This window comes from Ochotona princeps, chromosome 5 (assembly GCF_030435755.1).
Source record: "Ochotona princeps isolate mOchPri1 chromosome 5, mOchPri1.hap1, whole genome shotgun sequence".
NCBI classification, from domain to species: domain Eukaryota; kingdom Metazoa; phylum Chordata; class Mammalia; order Lagomorpha; family Ochotonidae; genus Ochotona; species Ochotona princeps.
The window spans coordinates 20,191,129-20,210,896 of record NC_080836.1 but is presented as its reverse complement, the minus strand read 5'-3'; the positions used below and the strand labels follow the sequence as shown (position 1 = coordinate 20,210,896).

Below are 19,768 nucleotides of genomic sequence, written 5' to 3'. Positions count from 1 at the left end.
TTAATGTGAGAGTGTCCAGTAGAACAACCATGTTCACCATTTGTAGGAACCGGCAATTTATTTAAACCAAGTTTGAATTTCTAGTCGTGAACTTGGAATTGCCTCTTATCACATGAGCACTTCTGTGCTAACTTCTCATAACTCTCATAACATATTTACTGAGAAAAATAGCTCCTAGGCCCCTGTGTGAGTGTGGAATTGAAGCTCGTAAAAGTGTGTTTCACTTACTTGCTCTGTTAATACCTAGGGCATCCCTTATAGTATTTTTTTCACAACTGTACTTGCAATTACTATTACATGTCCAGAGTGTGGCATGAAACCTTTCACATATGAATACTCAGGTATGTGTTTGCTTGGTTAGTGAAGGAATGAAATTCTGATAAGTGGCTAATTAGTGCATTAAATTCTTTATAATATACATTTTTACAAAATTATTTTTGGTGTTGTTTGCATAATTAATAAGGTTGTATGCCCATGATGACCCCTGATCAGGGTCGGGAGGGTTGAAGCTTAGGGAACACTGGGTGAGACAAATGCTTCCAATTTTCCTTTTCTTCCCTTTTGTGTTGTATCTAGGTGGAGGTAGGGGAGGGGAGGAGAAGGAGGGTGCTACTCCCACTGCCCAACTATATTATCACCCAGGGATGGAAGATGTCCACTTGATGTCCACTTGGAAACCCCAATGTGGAGAAGAATGTTGTGAGGATATTGCTTGAGTTGGTTGGGGTTCTGCTCACACACGAATCCGTCAGCATGCCCAGGATAATTGCTGTAAATATTTAAAATAAGCATGTTTATTAGAGCTTTACTAGAAAGTAGAAATGAAACATGTTTGTAAAAAAGGGAGGAAAAACACAAATAAATTCGGTATGCTTTTCCTTTGCCATTAGCTTTCTTAACATCTCAAACAGAGAGAGAGAGAGAGAGAGAGAGAGAGAAAGAAAGATAAGGAAAGAGAGAGCGCGAGAGAGCCTAGAAAAGCACACAAGTCTTCCATGTGGGTTGCAGGAGGCCAAGCTTTCGGGAAACTGCTGTTGCTTTCCCAGACACATTAGCTAGAGCTAAATTTGAAGCTAACCAGTGGGAACTTGCATGAATGTCCATGTGGCATGGAGGTTTTGCAGGTGGCAGCTTAACCGCTACACCGCAACACACATCCCTGTCACCAGGATTTTTAATCCTCCGATTTTGTCCTTACAAGGTTGCTTGGGTTAGTTTGGATCCCTTGCATTGCCATCTGACATGGAGGAGCTGCTTGTTGATGATTGAAAGTTCAGCCTTGCATTTGTGAAAGAAATCCATTTTACTTTTGATATCTTAGCCTTCTAATTTATTATCATATCTGGTTTTCCCATATTTTATTTACCTATGAGTATTCAAGATTAGCTTGCATATCTTCCTGTGGTGTAATTCACTTCCCAGTTTCGACTGACTTCATAAGAGTATTATATTAATATTTTTATCATTCACCAAATAGGTTTATTATGTTCTTCAAATCATTTTCATCCTTGCATAATCAGTTACTGAGATATATATATATTAAAATATTTTAAATTTTGCTATGTATGTAGTTGTTTTCCTGTGTTTCTGTCAAATTTTCCTGTGATTTCTATTATTATTGTTAATTTTTTGTTGTTGTTTTTAAAGATTTGTTTATTCTATTACAAAGTCAGATATACAGAGAGGAAGAGAGACAGAGAGGAAGATCTTCCATCCGATGATTCACTCCCTAAGTGACCGCAACGGCCGGTGCTATTCCGATCCGAAGCTGGGAACCTGGAACCTCTTCCGAGTCTCCCACGCGGGTGCAGGGTCCCAAAGCCTTGGGCCATCCTCGACTGCTTTCCCAGGCCACAAGCAGGGAGCTGGATGGGAAGTGGGGCTGCTGGGATTAGAACCAGCACCCATATGGGATCCCAGGGCGTTCAAGGCGAGGACCTTAGCCTCTAGGCCACGCCGCCGGGCCCGATATCTATTATTTTTAACCTTTAATTTCTATACAGTTTCAGGCTATGTTTGACGTTGTACAAATTAAACACTTTGACTTCTTAAAATTCTCTGGTTTTTTCTAATGATTACAAATCTTATTTTTTGCCCTACACATATGTTGTTTTGGTAATAAAGTGATATTAACTAACCTTTATTATGCATGATATATATTTCCTGTTTTACTTTATGTGTTTATGAATCCTTCTGTCCTTTTTAAGCTTGTATTAGAATAGTTTTCTTTGAATTGATATTTTTCATCTGTTTTCCTATAATGCTTCTTCTATTTTATCTGTATCTATTTTGCATTAAAAGCCCTACAATAAATTCTTGGTTAAAAAATGAAAAATTTATCTCTTGTACATACACAATTTCCTGGACCGTTTAACTTGTTTCCAAGATGAATCTCACGGCAACCCCACTTGGTAGCTCATAACAGCTGTTCTCTTCAATATTAGTGTACTATTTATTTAAGATTAATTCAATAAGTTTTAATCAAATTTTATATGATCATAAAAACTGTAAAGATTGAAAAAACCCTTCTGTCTTTTTTCATGTGTCGCTTATTAAGAAAATTGCTTAAAAGTAATGTGCTCTGTTAGATTTTGCAGTGATTGAGTAGTCTTAGACAGTCGGCAATAGTTGCTTGCTAATGTTAGTAACGTGTCATCAAAGGTTATATAATGTATTGATTGTTCTGTTTTTATGTCCTTCCTAATATTTGTAGATTATATTCAGTAAAACTCTTGTTTTGTTTTTGAGTGGGGATAAAATCTCTGATCTAAATACATTGTGAATGCCATGTTAAGAGACAAGTGAATTTATTCTGACTACTAGTTTCCTGATATTTTAGAAGGGATACTAATCTCGAATCTTCTGTTATTAACATAGCGTTAGTCACAAAGCTGATTTTTTTGCCATAGTTGAACATATATTGTCAAATCTATGTGAGATTATTACAATATAATTTTTTAAAAGATTTATTTCATTTTTATTGCAAAGTCAGATATACAGAGAGGAGGAGAGACAGAGAGGAAGATCTTCCATCTAATGATTCACTCCCAAAATGGCCTCAATGGCCAGAGCTGAGCAGATCATATTCACCGAGAGAAGGAAGGATAGAAAGAAAGATATTCCATTCTCTGGTTTACTCCCCAGGTGGATAAAGCTGCTGGCCCTTAACTGATCTAAAATCAGGAGCCAGGAGCCAGGAACTTCTTCCAGGCCTCCCATTTGAATGCAGGATTCCTAGTTTTTGGGCCATTCTCTACTGCTTTCCCAGGACACAAGCAGGGAGCTGGATGGGAGGCAGAGCAGCTGGGATACAAACTGGTACCCATATGGGATCCTGGAACATGAAGGTGTGGATTTAGCCACTGAGCTATTGCACCGGGCTTATAGTATTACATATTTTTATGTTCTTTAACTTTTTAAATATCTGGCTAAGTCTTTAATGACCCACACTATAATCTTAGATAAAGTTTAAATTTTTTTTGAGTATTTTCTTACAATTTTTTGCTTTTTAATTTTGTATTGGATAATTCTTTGTGTCATGTATAATTCTATTAAAATACATTTTGAGTAAGATAATATTAGCTTTCGTTGTTTATTGTTGCAAATGTCGTCCTCAGCCAGGCATTCCTCGTAAAGTAAATCATTTAGTTGGAAGACAATGTCATTTTGGCAAATATTCTTCCTTAGACTGCCCGTTATCAGGTTTTACAAAGTATATAAAGCAAGAACAAACCTTGGATAAACAGTTAAGTCATTTTTGTGAATGTTTTTTAACCTTCTTGCCAGTGTTTACCCTAAAATATTACACCTCTCTATACATGACCCTGAAAAGTACTTCTGAGATTTCTGTTAACATCTGTGAAGTGGATATGGTTCTTTCACCTGCTGCTACATTTACCAGAATAGATTTTCCTTAATTTCTGCTTCTTTGATTTTGACCTTTTTTTTAAAATTTTTAAAATTTTTTGAAAGATTTATTTGTTTCTATTGGAAAGACAGATGTACAGAGAGGAGGAGAGAGAGAGAAGAGGAAGATCTTCTGTCCGTTGATTCACTCCCCAAGTGGCCACACCGGCCAGAGCTAAGCTGATCCAAAGCCAGGAGCCTTCAGCCTCTTCCAGGTATCCTATGTGGGTACAGAGTCCCAAGGCTTTGGGAAGTCCTTAACTGCTTTCCCAGCCACAGGCAGGGAGCTGGATGGGAAGTGGAGCTGCTGGGATTAGAACCAGCTTCCATATGGGATCCTGGCGTGTTCAAGGTGAGGACTTCAACTACTTGGCCATCGTGCCAGGGCCCTAAATTTTTAAATATTTATTTATTCATTTGGAAGTCAGTTATAGCGAGCGAGGGAGATACAAGGGAAGATACATCTTCTATCTGTTGGTTCATTCTCCATTTGTCCACAAAAACCACAGCTAAGCCATTCTGACGCCAGGAGCTGCATCTTGATTTCCCACGTAGGTGGCAGGGGCCCAAGTACTTGGGCTATCTTTGGCTGTTTTTCCCAGGTCATTAGTATGGAGCTGGATCACAAGTGATAATAACCATTACCTGAGCTAGTGTCCCTATGTGATTCCAGCATCACAGACTGCAGTTTATCAGCAACACTATACCGCTGGTCCCTAAATCTTGACCTTCTGTATTAAAATCGTGAATGAACATGTCTGATTAGCAAACTAGTGGCTACCAGCAAGGTAGGGGAGAATTTGAATGCAGTGTCTCCAGCCTCATTGTCTCCTTATTTGAGTTTCAGGTTCATTTATCCTGCCCAGTTTGATATTTCCAGTTCCTATCTTAAAGCTATCTCAGGCCTCGTGTGTGCCTAACCTGTCTTGTTTCCTTCTCTTATTCATTTCTTCAGAAACTTTACTTGTCTTGGTTCAATCCAACACTAAGTGCATTGCTGTCTAGAGCCATATCTTTTCGTTGTTATTATTTGGTTAGGGATAAATACATATTTGTCCGGGGTGGTGGTGGTGAAGGGAGCTCTCCTTTTTACTGATTCACTCCCCTAATGCATACAGTGGCCACTTCTGGGCATAGTTGAAGAAGGGATCCGAGAATTCAATGTCTCCTCTGTGGTAGCAGAAATGCAATTCCTTGGGCCGTCCAGTCTGTTTTCAGAGAACCAGAGTCTAGAGCTAGTCTGGGCCAGATCCTCCAGTGTCAGGTGTGGGTGTCTTAGCCACTGGACTGAATGGCCACTCCCAGAATCGCATCTTGATTGCACAGTTCTCTTACTCTGCACAGGTTAATTAATCCATGAGTTCTGTTTGTTTTACCTGTCATACATTTCCCTAATCTCTCTACTATTACTCTTCAAGATGGTTTTGGTGTGTAGCCATCTAGTAACAGATTTCCTGTTTCTGGGAACCAGTTTGTATTTGCTGTTTTTGGTTCATAATAGTCTTACTGAGAAATACTAGGGATATATACTTGTTGATATCTTTGAGGACTTTTATTCAAACTGGTCTGAATCACAAGTCATTTCTAAATCTAGTTTCCTACAGGAGCAGTAGGAGCGTTGTTGATTGGCTAAATTCTATAGAGACATTCATTATCTGCTCTCCTATTGGTAGTAGCTGTATTTTCTATTATATTGTGCCAATTCCCTGCTTAAAAGTGTGTTTGTAAGTACTATTCAATAGAATTTCCAATACAGATAAAAATGTTATGTATCTACTTTCCTTATGAAAGTTACTAGAAAAACGAAGCTGTCAAACATTGAAAACGCAGCTGGGGGCCTGGCACAGTAGCCTAGCAGCTAGGGTCCTTGTCTTGCATGCACCAGGATATCATTAGTGCACTGGTTCTAATCCTGGTGGCCCCACTTCTCATTTGGCTCCCTGCCTGTGGCCTGGGAAAGCAGTCTAAGACTGTCCAAAGCTTTGGGACCCTGCACCAGCCTGGGAGACTTAGAAGGGGCCCCTGGCTCCTGGCTTTGGATCTGCTCAGCTCTGGCCATTGTGGCCACTTGGGGAGTGAATCATCAGATGGAAGATCTTCCTCTCTCTCTCTCCTCCTCTTTGTAAATCTGTGCCTTTCCAATAAAAAAACACGAAATGTTAAAAAAAAAAAAAACTTTTCCAATTAAAAAAAAAAGCCACAGCTGGTATGATGGGGGAAATTATTTATTGACTATCGAATTTTAACTAAATAGGCACGTGAGACTAATGATACAATACCACGTTTCCATTAGTTTCACTTCATTCTTAAGATACAATCCAAAGTCTTTTTCAAGGTTACAATTGATTTTATTTTTGCTTATCTCAATAGCTTTGCCTTGTATTGTGTTCTTACTTGGTTTAGGAACATTGGCCTTCTTTTTGTTTCTTGAAATCTCAGAGGCCTTTATCAGCGCCAGCGCCTTGCACTGGTTTTTCTGCCCCTGGAGTAATCTCTTAATTTTGGCCTTGGACTGGCTTTTTCTATCTTCAAACTGTAGTCCAAATAGCACCTTTTAAAACAGGCTTCTCCAGGTCAGCCTCACTGTGACCATTACCCTTGTAATATTTGTGCTGTAAATCACCTTGTTTATTTGTTTATTTTTAGTCTCTCCTTGAAGAATATAAGCCCTGTGAATGTGTGGGCCTTAGTGTCCTGTGTTTTATTTATTTTTAATAATAAAGGCTTGTTTAGTTCTTAAGATTCTCAGTAGACACAGAAAAGAAGTTGGTTACTTTAAGGAAATATTTATTCTATTTTCATTGGAAAGTCAGATATATAGAGAGGAGGAGAGACAGAGAGGAAGATCCACCATCCGTTGAATCATTACCCACGCGGCCGCAATGGCCTGAGCTGCACTGGTTTTAAGCCAGGGACCAGGAATCTCTTCGGGGTCTGCCATGCGGGTAAAGGGTCCCAAGGCCCTGGGATGTCCTCAACTGCTTTCCCAGGACGCAAGCAGGGAACTGGATGGGAAGCGAGGCCACTTGGACCAGAACCAATGTCCACATGGGATGTTGGTTCAGGCGAGGACTTCAGTTGGTGGGCTACCATGCCCGGCCTGACGTTGGTTGGTTACTTTTTAAGGAAGAGGAACAGTTTTTATAAGTCTGTCCGTAGCTGAAAAGAAAGCTTTTTAAAATATGAGATTATAAATAAACAGATGACAAGATGCTAAGTGCAAAATATTAGAGATGCATTATGTAAGTTTGGTTTAATAACGTTTTTTCTCTTGCAGAGTTCTAAAAATTTACAGCTGTATTAAATTTTTATGTTAGAAATTTAAAATTACATCTGCAGAAACTCAAAGAATGAGAAAGGTCCTTATCAAGTAGAGTTTACACAGATCTGACCAATTAAATAAAGTTGGTTTTGATTGTCAAAATGCACACTAGGGTCTGGCGTGGTGGCCTAGTGGCTAAAGTTCTCATCTTCAACACACCGAGATCCCATAGGGGTTGCTGATTCCAATCCTGGCTGCCCTGCTTCCCATCCAGTTCCCTGCTTGTGGCCTGGGAAAGCAGTTGAGGACAGCCCAGGGCCTTGGAATCCTACACCTACGTGGGAGACCAGGAAGAAGCTCCTGGCTCCTGGCTTCAGATTGGCTCAACTCTGGCCATTGTGGTCACTTGGGGAATGAATCATTGGACAGAAGATCTTCCTCTCTGTCTCTCCTCCTTTCTGTATATCTTACTTTCCAATAAAAGTAAATAAATCTTAAAAAAAAAAGACAATAATATTTAGCTCACTTAATTTCTATACATTTGCAAGTAATGTCTTTACACTTTGTAATTTGTTTCAATGCAGAAGTGCCCTAGTCTTAGTGAGTCTCATGTGATGTTAAAATATATGCCTATAAAAGGATCAATCACAGAACTAACCTCTTGGTAGAAAATTCATGCCTTATTTTAAAAAGTATCCCGTTTCTGGAAGTCTCATTGATAAATTATTTTTCAGTAATCCATTTATCTTACTAAGTTATGGTCTGGATATATTATGACTCAAAATGAAGTAGAAGACAGGGAATTTCTAGAAAGTACATGGAATAATTGCTTTTGAACCCAGTGCTTTGAGTTTTCTTAGTAACCCACCCTCAGATTTATTTTACTTATTTTAAAGGCAGAGTGACACACAGAGAATCAGAGAGATTGATGAATCAATTGATGTTCCATCTTCTGTAAGATTCACTCCCTAGATGGGCACCATGACCAGGGATGGGTTGTGTTAGTTTCCCACATGAGTGGCAGGGATCCAAGCACTTGGATCATTTTCTTCTCTTTCCCAGGTGGATTATCAGGTGGCAGGGTGGAACTGGAAAAGTCCATACAGGAGCTAATGGTAATGTAGGATGCCAGTATCACAGAAGGCAGGCACTATAGTGACCAATGCTGGAACCGTTTTTGTTGAAGACTTATTTGAAAGGCAGAGGTACACACACACATAAGAGAAAGTAAGGGTCAGGAAAAGGAGTTTGCATTTGCTGGTTTGCCCCCCAAATGGCCACAGTGATTGAGACTGGGGCAGGTTGAAGCCAGGAGTCAGAAACTTCATTAAGGGTTTGCCATGTGTGTTTTAGGGAGCCATCCAAGCACTTAAATGATGCTTTTCCTGCTGTATTGTCAGGGAATCGGATTGGAAGTGAATCAGTGGATCTCAAAACAGCGCCCATACGGCATGCTAGTATTGCTGGTAGAAGCTTAACTTGCTGTGCCACAATTGTCACTCCACTGGGATCATATATGTGTGTGTATATGTGTGTGTGTGTATTTAAAGATTCATTTATTTTAATTGGAAAGGCAGATTTACAGAGAAGGAGAGACAGAGGAAGATCTTTCATCCACTGTCTCACTCTCCAAGTGGCTGCAAAGGTAGAGGGAGCTAACTCTCTTCCAAGTCCCTTTCATGGGTGCAGGGTCCCAAGCTTTTGGGCCATCCTCAGTGCCTTCCCAGGCCAGTAGCAGGGAGCTGAAAGAGAAGTTGATCAGTCGGGACATTAACTAGCGCCCATATGGGATCCTGGCGCGTGCAAGACATGGATGTTAGCCAATAGCCTATTGCTCTGGGCCTGGGAACATATTTAAATTAACTTAGATCTGTGACATTAGTACATTTAAGCTGTTTGTAAGCACTGTGATATTATTATTTATGTATGATTCTGTAGTCCACTTGATTATATCTGTCTCCCTATCCTTTTATACTTAGATTTTTGGGATCATCATGCCTCATGTTCGAAACAAGAAAAAGTCTTTTGCAGCTCCAATTGCTTCTTTGACAAATGAATCTTACAAACAACTGGACTTTTTGCCAGACAAGTTAAGAGCAAAGCTGCTTCCATTCCAGAAAGATGGCATCACCTTTGCCCTCGAAAGAGATGGCAGGTAAAGTACTTCTTTCAAGACATGTGTATTAATAAACAGATTTCTGTTTAAGTCACTCTAGTATTCACCACCTTTCTTCAGTAGAGTTGATTTTGACTAAGTTAGCTTAATATGACTGATGTCAGTTTGAAATATGAACTAATTTGACTTCTGAAATTTCTATGTTTAGTTACTGTATTGGGTTTACTAGACTTTCTCCACATGTTACATTCCAGCCGTTTTCTAAAATGTGTTGCTTTTTTGTATAACTTGTCTTTATAATATTTTCGTTGTTGCCTTTCCACTTTAGAATTCAGGCAACCTGTGAATGTGTTTTGCTAGAATATTAATGCCGTAAATTTTTTATTTTCAAAATTTGTAATAGTTACATGAATCTTCTATAAAGTTGAGTCTTTACGTGTTTTTTTCTATGTTTAAGGAGAACATTGACTTGGCTCTGTAGTCACATGTACTGTATATATTCTCCCCAACATTTAATTGTAAGAAATTGTAATTAAGAAACAAGTTGAAAGACTGTTGATGAGTACCTTTTAAACTAATTAACTAATCTGTTCATAGCATATTCCTGTACTTGGTTTATCACATATTTATATGTGTTTGCATATTTATCCATCAAACAAATCCATTGTATTTGCAATTAATTTTGAACTAAATTACAGATGTTATGTTTACCCCTAAATATCTATATGTGTATGAGTAGCTAGAATTTGTATTTATCAGTAGTTTTTACCCCTTTTGCAGTTGAATTAACCAAGCATACAAACGTATACTTAAATCATATCCATCATCCTGTCGTGTTCTCTCTTCCTGTTTCCCCAGAATTTTCACCCTCACAGTCAACCATTGTTCTGATATTTTTAAAACCATACGCTTGTTTTGCCTGTTCCACGCCTTCATATAATTAGAATCATCCACTATGTACTGTTTTTGAATTACTCCTTTTACTGACTAAAATCTTACTGAAATTAATTTGGTTTTTTGTGCACTTACTCAGTTGTTCCTTTTGTATTTATAGGAGTTAGTTGATACCTAAGTTTATTTGCTGGTTATTATCTTACAGCTCCATTTCCCCAATTTTTCTAACCTAAACATAATTTCTGTAGCTTTCCTGTGTTTATGGAGTTAGATTCTTCCATTTGCATCATGACAGTGTTTTTTGAATTCCAGAAGACTTCAATTGCAAATGCCATCTTGAACTACCACCTGCTAGTTTTAGCTACTTTGGGAATTTCAAACTTGTATCCTGTGTTTTTTCAGTACAGCAGAACAGAAAAAAATATACGATTTAGAGTCAGACAGACTGCTTACATCTGAGCCACTTGTTGTTGCCATAATGCTAAGCATAATTTTACAATTCAGACTTCTGAGTCAAAATGAATTATACAGTCCTAATTATGCAGTTATAAAAGGACACTGGGTTTTCCATGCTGAAGTAAAGATCTTTTCACCCTTTTCATAGTCCATCTTAGTGAATAACCAAGACTTGTCCTTGGACTGTTAACTTATCTTGACAAAATATGAATGAGCAACATGGGAAAATAAGAAGTAAGCTGTCTATAGGGCTATGTTGATTTGTTTTAAACAATGTCTAATTATTGTGTGCTTAGATCTTCCCTGCTTTCCTGGAGTTATGGCTGTCCTTTCTTTTATTAAAAATGCTGTTAGTAGCTGAAAACCGCTCTTTGGTGAATGAAAATTTGCCTGTGTTTTATTTAATGTTTTGTATTATTTTTTTCTTGCAGAATGAGGAAATAATTTCACAGTAGTTTACTTCTACTGTTAAATGGTGATATTTTAGTTGATGCAAATAAAATAGGTTCTTTTTTCTCTTAACACTTGGAAGGTTATATTCTACAGTGCTCTGGCTTTCCTACTTGCCATTCATTAGGTGTAGTCTTGAATCTCCAAGTATCACCCTGTAAAAGACTTGCTAATTGCAATGAGAAAATATACAAAATTAGCAAACTTTTATCTGTAGAGGGTTGACAGCCACATGTACAGTAAGGTGCACTGGACAGACATAATTCTGCTTCTGCAGTGTTGGAAATATTTGATCTGGCAATCATGAGGAAAACAGTCAAACAATCCATAACGAGGGATGCTTTTTCAGGATAACTGTCCCTGGCCCTTTAAAGCTTTCTATGTCATGAAAGACAACTGTGATAATGTACTAGAAACTGCAACAAATGAAGGTATTATTTGAAGTCATGTTGGAGCAGCGGCGTGGCCTAGCGGCTAAAGTCCTCGCCTTGAATGCCCCGGGATCCCATATGGGCACCGGTTCTAATCCCGGCAGCTCCACTTCCCATCCAGCTCCCTGCTTGTGGCCTGGGAAAGCAGTCGAGGACGGCCCAAGGACTTGGGACACTGCACCCGCATGGGAGACCTGAAGGAGGTTTCAGGTTCCTGGCTTCGGATCGGCACGCATTGGCCCGTTGCGGCTCACTTGGGGAGTGAATCATCGGACAGAAGATCTTCCTCTCTGTCTCTCCTCCTCTGTGTATATCTGGCTGTAATAAAGTGAATAAATCTTTCAAAAAAAAAAAAAGGCCGCATGGATTGGCACAGTGGTCCCTCAACTGGCTAATCCTCTTCCTGCAATTCCAGCAGTCCTTAAGGGTGCTGGTTCATATCCCAGCTGCTACACTTCTGGTCCTACTCCTACTTATGACCTCGAAAAGCAGTGGAAGATTGCCTCAAACCTTTGGGCCCTGCACCCATGAGAGAGACCTAAAAGAGGCACCTGGGTCCTGGCTCCTGGTTTCAGATTGCCTCAGGACCAGCTGTTACGGGGAGGGTATCAGTGGGTGATTGATCTTCCTCTGTTTCAAGTTCTCTATGTAAATCTGCCTTTCCAATAAAAATAAATAAATCTCTTTAAAAAAAAGTAATGGCTCTAGAGGACACTTTCAGGATAACTTGAAAACTTTTACCTTGAGTCTGTTAGAATGTTATTAAATTAATGTAGATAAATTTAGATGAGATAATGGTGTGATTTCATACAAGAATGTTGTTATTACTGAAAAATGTATGAAAGAATTTTAAGGTTGTAGACTACAGCTCCATGTTTGGGGATTGGTAGTTCTTGAGTCTAGGACATTCTCAGCACTTCAAATATTGCTTTTTGCCCAGTTTCTGTGTCTGTTTATGCAATCAGACTTAAACTTAACATTTTTATTCTGTTCTATGGTTTTTTGCTTATATGTCATATTTTCTCTGTCCTTATTTTCCAAGTTCTCTTTTATAATTATTATCATCTGGTCTGTTCTCTTGTTTCACAACCTATTCAGTGTGTTGAATTCTTTTTTCTTACTAATTTGTGCCATAATCAGAAAAAGGTATAATCAGAAAAATGTATAGTTTGAGAAATTTTCACAAGATAGCCATCAGCAATATCAAGAAATACACCAGGGGATGCCACTGTGGTATAGTGGGTATTGCTTCTCCTGTTTTCAGCACCGGTAGTTCAAATCCCACTTGCTCCACTTCCAATCCAGCTTTCTGAAAATGGCAGCTGGAAAAACAGTGGAAGAAGGCCCAAGTGCTTTGACCCTTGGACCCATGTGGAAGACCAAGAAGAAGCTTCTGACTCCTAGCTTCAGATGGGCCAGCTGTAGCCATTAATGTTTCCATTTGAGAAGTGAACCAGCATATGGAAGATCTCTCTCTCGCTTGCTCTCTTGTACCCTCTTTCTCTCTGTAATTCTGCATTTCGAAATACAGAAATGAAAAATTTTTAGCATGATGCAGCACATTAAGCTGTAGCATGCAGTAACAGCATCTGGTATGAGTGTGGGTTTGAGTCCTGGCTGCTGCATTTCTGATCCAGCTCTCAATGTGTCTAGGAAAACATCATCAGATGAGCCAACTTCCTGTGTCCCTACTGCATGTGTAGAAGACATGGTTGAACCTCCTGGCTTCATCCTGGTCATTGTGGTCATGCAGAAATTGAGTGGATTGATGGTTTCTCTCTTCTCTGTGTGTAATTGTGCCTTTCAAATAAATTTTAAAAATCAGAAAATTGACCATTACCAGAATCCTGGAAACCTCCTCTTATTCCTTGCCAAACACTACTTCTTTCCTCTTCTCCAGAGGCTACTACTGTCCTGACTTTTGGCCCATACTTTTCCTATTCAGCTGTATCATTTACTGGCATATCATATAGCCTTTTGTATTTTGACGCTCTTCTGTCATTTTTATTGTGAGATAATTCCTTGCTTTGGCATGTGATCATATGCTTCATTCATTCTTATTGCTATATACAATTGTATTGCGTGAAGATACAATAATTTATTCTACTGGTAAACATTTGAATTGTTTCTAAATTTTGGCTCTTGCAGGTAGTAATGATATGAACACTTTTTTACAAATCATTTGATAAACATGTATTTCTGAAGTATATCTATCAAAAAGAATACATATTGAGTGATAATGAAGGCATATATTCTACTTCATAGATAGTGCCTGTAAGAGTTTGGTGGGGCTGTCATAAAAAAGTGTCACAACTAGATGGGCTTAAAGAATCGAAATTTGTTGTCTCACAGTGCTGGAGGATAGCACCCTAAACTCAATGTGGGGGCAGAGTTGGCTACTTTTGTGGCCTGTGAAAGAAAAAGCTTCTGACTTGTAAGTGACTCATTGTTTCTTGTGTCATCAGCTTGTGTTTATGTCTGGGGCTAAATTTCCTCTTTTTATAAGGATGTTAGTCATATTGATGACATACTACTTGAATGACTTCATCATAACCAGTTACATCTGTAGGAGCACTAGGTCCAAATGAGATCCCATTTTAATGTGGTTAAATTTGAGTTATGGATAATAGGAACACAACCTCATAAACATTTCCAGTTCCCTGTGTTTATGTCGTTTTAGATATTCTGGTGGATATATAGTAATATACATTTAAGCCTTTTATTTACATTTCTTCCATGGTAAATAAAATGTAATACTTTCTGTTGGGGACTGATGCAGTGACTTAATTGGCTAATCTTCCCCCTTCGAGTCCAGGATCCCATGTGGGAATTGGTTCACACCCCAGCTGCTCAACTTCCCATCCAGCTCCCTGCTTATGGGTTGAGAAAGCAATGGAGGATGGCCCAAGGCTTTGGGACCCTGCACCCATGTTGGAGACCTGGAAGAAGCTCCTGGCTTCTGGCTTTGTATTGTCTCAGCTCTGGCTATTGAGGCAACTTGAGGAGTGAATCAGCAGGTGGAAGATCTTTCTGTCTGTCCTTCCCTCCGTAATCTGCCTTTCCAAATAATATGAATAAAATTTAAAAGAAAAAAAAACTTCTTTCATGCGTATTTCAAAAAGTTATGGAGGTATTAGCATTGTGTCACACCAGTTTTAGCTGCTTGCTGCAATCCTGATATGCTACATGAGTATTGGTTTAAGCCCTAACTACTCCACTTCTGATGCAGCTACCTGTTAATATGCCTGAGAAAGCAGTGAAAGATGATTAAAGTGTTGGACCCCTACTACTCACATGTGAAATCTGGATGCAGTTCCAGGCTTCTGGCTTTTTGTGGTTATTTGCAGAGTGAGCAGATGGATAGAAGATCTATTTCATACTCTTTCTCTGTATCTCCATCTCTTTCTATAATTTTGGCTTCTTTCAGATAAACACACAAATCTTCTAAAAAAAACAATGGAAAATGGAATTAAAAGAGTTTATTTTGTTGTAAAAATTCCTGAAGCCCTGAATAGGAAATCTCTTCAAAAACTTTCTAGAAATGTGCATTATGGAAAATCTGTGTGGCTTTCAAAAAATTTTAAGAGTAACATAATTATGTTTTAATTCAGTCTTTTCACAAACTGAAGTTTCCCTGTTAGCCATTTGTACAACCTTATTTTAAAAACAAAACAAGGGCCCAGCATGGTAGCATAGAAGCTAGATTCCTCACCTTGCATGTGCTGGCTGCCCTGGTTCCCATCCAGCTCCCTGCTTGTGACTTGGGAAAGCAGCTGAGGATGGCCCAAAGCCTTGGGACCCTGCACCTGCGTGGGAGACCCAGAACAGGCTCCTGGCTTCAGATTGGCACAGCTCTGACCGTTGCAGTCACTTTGGTAGTGAATCAATGGATGGAAGACCTTCCTCTCTGTCTCCTCTTCTCTGCAAATCTGCCTTTCCAATAAATAAATAAATAAATAAATAAATAAATAAATAAATAAATAAATAATAAATCTTTCAAACACAAAACAAACAGATTAACAAAAACCCCACCGATTATTTACTTGAAAGGCAGAGTTACAGAGAAAGAGGAGGAGACAGAGATACTTGTCTGCTGGGTCACCCCCTAAAGGGCCTCAAAGTTTTAGAAAAAGACTCCGTATCCATGAAACCAATACCCACTCAATTTGTTCCCATTAAATGAGAAAGAAGATATGACTGTCTAACAAAGCAGACATTAGTATTAATTGGACTTTGGGAAAGCCTGAAAGCTTTTGCAACCAGGAGTGTTTAAGGATTGCACCTCTATGCATGGTTTTGGGATTAACTGTCTAGTGTCAAGGAACAGTCAGTTCTTACCTGTCTTGAAATTAGAGAACAGGACTGTTTCATTTTCTGTTTTTAATTTCAGTTAGTGTATTTTGAAGTCCTAGAATATCCAATTTAATCCTTTCCAATTATGTTGATGGTATGTTATTTCTTGCCATTTTTTGTTTGTCTTTTTATTTATGTAAGTATTTTATTTATAAGCTTGTGCATTTCTGAAACACTTCAGAGTACGTTGTGTGCATCGTGTCCTTCAACCTACAGAACAACAGAATGGTTGTGGCCTCTTTTCTTTCCTTCTTTCCTTCCTTAAAAGGAATATCCTTTCTGTGACTTCAGCTTCCATCCAGCTCTACTGTTGTGTGTTGTGTACCTCTGTAGTGGAAAGCTATTGATGGAATTGAGACACAGTTGATCTGTGTCAGAGAGAAAAGCAAAGTTATCAAAAATGCACACCTCACTTGCCAACTCCAGTACTTGAATTTTCTTGTGCCACATCTCCTCTGGCGTCTCTGTTTTCTGCAATGTCACCTTTTCCTGGCAGACTTAGCAAGCAATCTTGCTAATTGTTATGGTTAGCTCACCTCTTTTTGTATCTCCTTTACACCCCTTCAATCCTCTCTCAGGTGTATGAGTGGCAAAGCATGGTGCTGGACACAGAGATGCACTACAGTAGGCCTTCATCGGTCCTCGTTGGCTTTTGTCTCTTCTACAGTGAGATATAGATCATGCAGTTTTTCTTTTATTAGCATGTTAGTAAGATTGAAGTCTTGTCCTTCTCAGGATATTATTTTGAGTTCCCGAGTTCCTCATTTGTTTGCTATTTAAAAATTTGTACACTTTGTCCACCATATAGAGGGGATCTTTCAAGAAGTTCTTTGAATATATATACTTACACAAAAAAGAAACTTTATCTGGATTTCAAAAAGTTTTCATGTCAAAATACACTTACCTTTTTGTATTCAGAAAGAAAAAAAAATGATTTACTTATCTGGAAGTTAGATTTGAGTCGTAAGGAGAGAGACAAGAAGGGAATATTCCGTCTATTGGTTCACTCATGAATGACTGCAATATCCTGGGCTGAACCAGATCTAAGCCAGGATATTGAAGCTCCATCTAGGTCTCCCATGTGGGTGCAGGGACCCAAGCCCTGCGCCATCCTTGCTACTTTGCTAGGTTCAACAATTAGGAGGTGGATTGGAAGTAGAGCAACCAGGATTTGTGCCAGTACCCACATGGAATGCCAGCACTTCAGGTGACATCTTAACCCAATGCACCACAATGCCAGAACCTAATTTTCCATTTAATTCTGTTTTCCCTTTGATTTTTTGAAACATCCTCAGAATTAGTGGTTTTTCTCTGTCAGAATTGTTTTCTATGTAACACACAATATGTAAGGCTCTACTGAGACCATAGAAGTTAGTATTAGGCATCTTTTCCTGTGTTTTTTGATCAACCATCTATATAACTTATTTGAGATTCTCATAAAGCTTGTGGCAAATGTGCAATGGATGAAACAACTTGGCATAAATTACAAAATGTTTTACAACAAAATAAGCTCGTCTTTTATTCTATTTTACACGAAACCTTTCACAGTGCCCTCTGCCCTTCTATTTATATATGTTACTATATGCTTATATTATATATAATATAAAATATAAATTACCTATAATATATAATGAAGTATCTAAATGTTTTACCCATATGTTGATTGTGTTACTTATTTGTTATGGACTTGAAGGAGTTTTTTATGTTTTGGATAAAAGGTATTTGCCAAATACACATATGCTAAATGTTTTCTCTTGCTCTGGCTACTTCCCTTTCAATTCATATTATAGTGGAGAAAATTCTGAGCAGGAATTTTTGCCTATAGTAGAATCCCGTTTACCAGCACAGCTGTTTGGTGCAGTGATTGAGATTTGGCCTGGAATTCATATATCTTGTACTGATTACCTGACTTTGGGTTCCTTTCTTTTCTGGCTGACATTATAAGACATTGCTTCCTTTTTGTTTTTAATTTTTTTAATTATATTTTTGACAATCTTTACATAGTTAATTAGGGTAAAAAAGGTTCAAGGGCTATAGGAAAGTGGGTAAGACTATTATTTCCATATTGTTTCCTTCTGGTTTAAAGGGGGTATTAAGGGAGAAGGCCCACCCAATTTCCCACCCTCCCCGGGTCCCGGATGTAGGGCATGCTCCGAGGTTCTTGCTCAAGTGGTTTTGATAGTGCTTGGAGTGGCAAGATTGGCAGCAATTCATAACTGGTGACATTGCTTCTTGATTTGCTGTAGACCAATATGAGAACTGCCTGGTTTTTCTCCTTGGTAGTGATTAATTTTGTGTGTCACCGCTCACTTTAGCAATCCAGTCCTGGGATTTATGACTTGGTGTTCATCCTGTGTGTCTCTTTTTGCCAAGGATGTAAGAATATTCTTTTAATTTCTAGTGTATGGTTTTCTTTGATTCCTAGAAACTTTTCTTGAATTATTTTGAGAAAAAATTCACTTCTTTTTATTTTGATCTCTTTTTTTGTAATTGTTGAATTTTCCAGTCAGTAGATCTTTTATTGCATTATTAAAATACCAAAAGACACAATCCAGGATTCTTGCTTCTGTTAGCTGGACAAATTTGGATATCACTCATGAACCTGCTGAACTGTTTTTTTTTTTTTTTCAGAGACATAGATATAATGCCAACATTTTCTGATATCCTTATTTTTAACTGTTGTTGCCTGCTGAATCATTGGGGCTGAATTTGAATTGAGTTCAATATCATTTCCTTCAAGGATTAATTCATCTTCTGGACTTGAGATACTGAATGAGGAACACCTAGATTCATTGGAATCTTGGAGATGTACTCTTCACCCATGATATTTTGGATTGCAAGAAGGGACCCATTCTCCTGAATATCCACAATGATGGGGAAGTGAGCATACACAGACCTTATCTTGTATTGGAAGCCCAGTCCAACCCCTTAGATAATAATCTGTGGGTAACTACAGATGGTGGGAACAGAGGCCAGTTCCTTTCTATCTCCCCTTCAATTGCCAACCTGAAGCCTCTTTTTCTTTCCAAGCAGTCTGAGTTTTACATTACTGTGTTCAAGGTTGCTTTACAGGTTTTCCTTTGGGACCCTTCAGATTGATGTCAACATTTTGTGAATCTCAGAAGTCTGATTGCTCAGGATCATCTTCATTCTTGCTGTAGATATGACAAAAATTCTTTGATTACATCAGGAATATACCTGTGTCTCTTGATTTTTCTTGGCCTATTGTTTATATAATTTTTTTTCCTGTCATTTTCCTTTGTCTTCTGTAACACTCTCTTGCTGTTTCTTCATTCCCGGGAAATATTTTCCGTTGTATTCTTTAAGTATGTTCCTTTGTCCTCTCTTCTGCTTCTATTTGTTCTGTGTTTTAGTAGGATTTACATATTATTTGCTTCTCTCATGTGTAGGTTCACATTTCCTTTTTTTTTTTTAAAGATTTATTTATTTATTTATTTATTTTAAAGATTTATTCATTTTATTACAGCCAGATATACACAGAGGAGGAGAGACAGAGAGGAAGATCTTCCGTCCGATGATTCACTCCCCAAGTGAGCCGCAACGGGCCGGTGCGCGCAGATCCGATGCCGGGAACCTGGAACCTCTTCCGGGTCTCCCACGTGGGTGCAGGGTCCCAATGCATTGGGCCGTCCTCGACTGCTTTCCCAGGCCACAAGCAGGGAGCTGGATGGGAAGTGGAGCTGCCGGGATTAGAACCGGCGCCCATATGGGATCCCGGGGCTTTCAAGGCGAGGACTTTAGCTGCTAGACCACGCCGCCGGGCCCTAAAGATTTATTTTTATTGCAAAGTTAGATATACAGAGAGAAGGAGGAGAGACGGAGAGGAAGATCTTCCGTCCAATGATTCACTCCCCAAGTGACCGTAATGGCTGGTGCTTA

The 19,768-nt window shown here is 38.7% G+C and overlaps 1 protein-coding gene across 2 annotated transcripts in view; it reads left to right on the top strand.

The window, feature by feature from the left end:
- ZRANB3 (zinc finger RANBP2-type containing 3) overlaps positions 1 to 19,768 on the top strand; it is a 207,633-nt gene that overhangs the window by 11,596 nt on the left and 176,269 nt on the right. For both annotated transcript variants that reach the window (XM_012928208.2, XM_058664438.1), the window contains exon 2: positions 9,148 to 9,323. In XM_012928208.2, coding sequence (XP_012783662.2) covers positions 9,163 to 9,323 — 161 coding nt within the window. In that variant the 5' untranslated portion in view covers positions 9,148 to 9,162. The remainder of the gene's footprint in view (positions 1 to 9,147; positions 9,324 to 19,768) is intronic.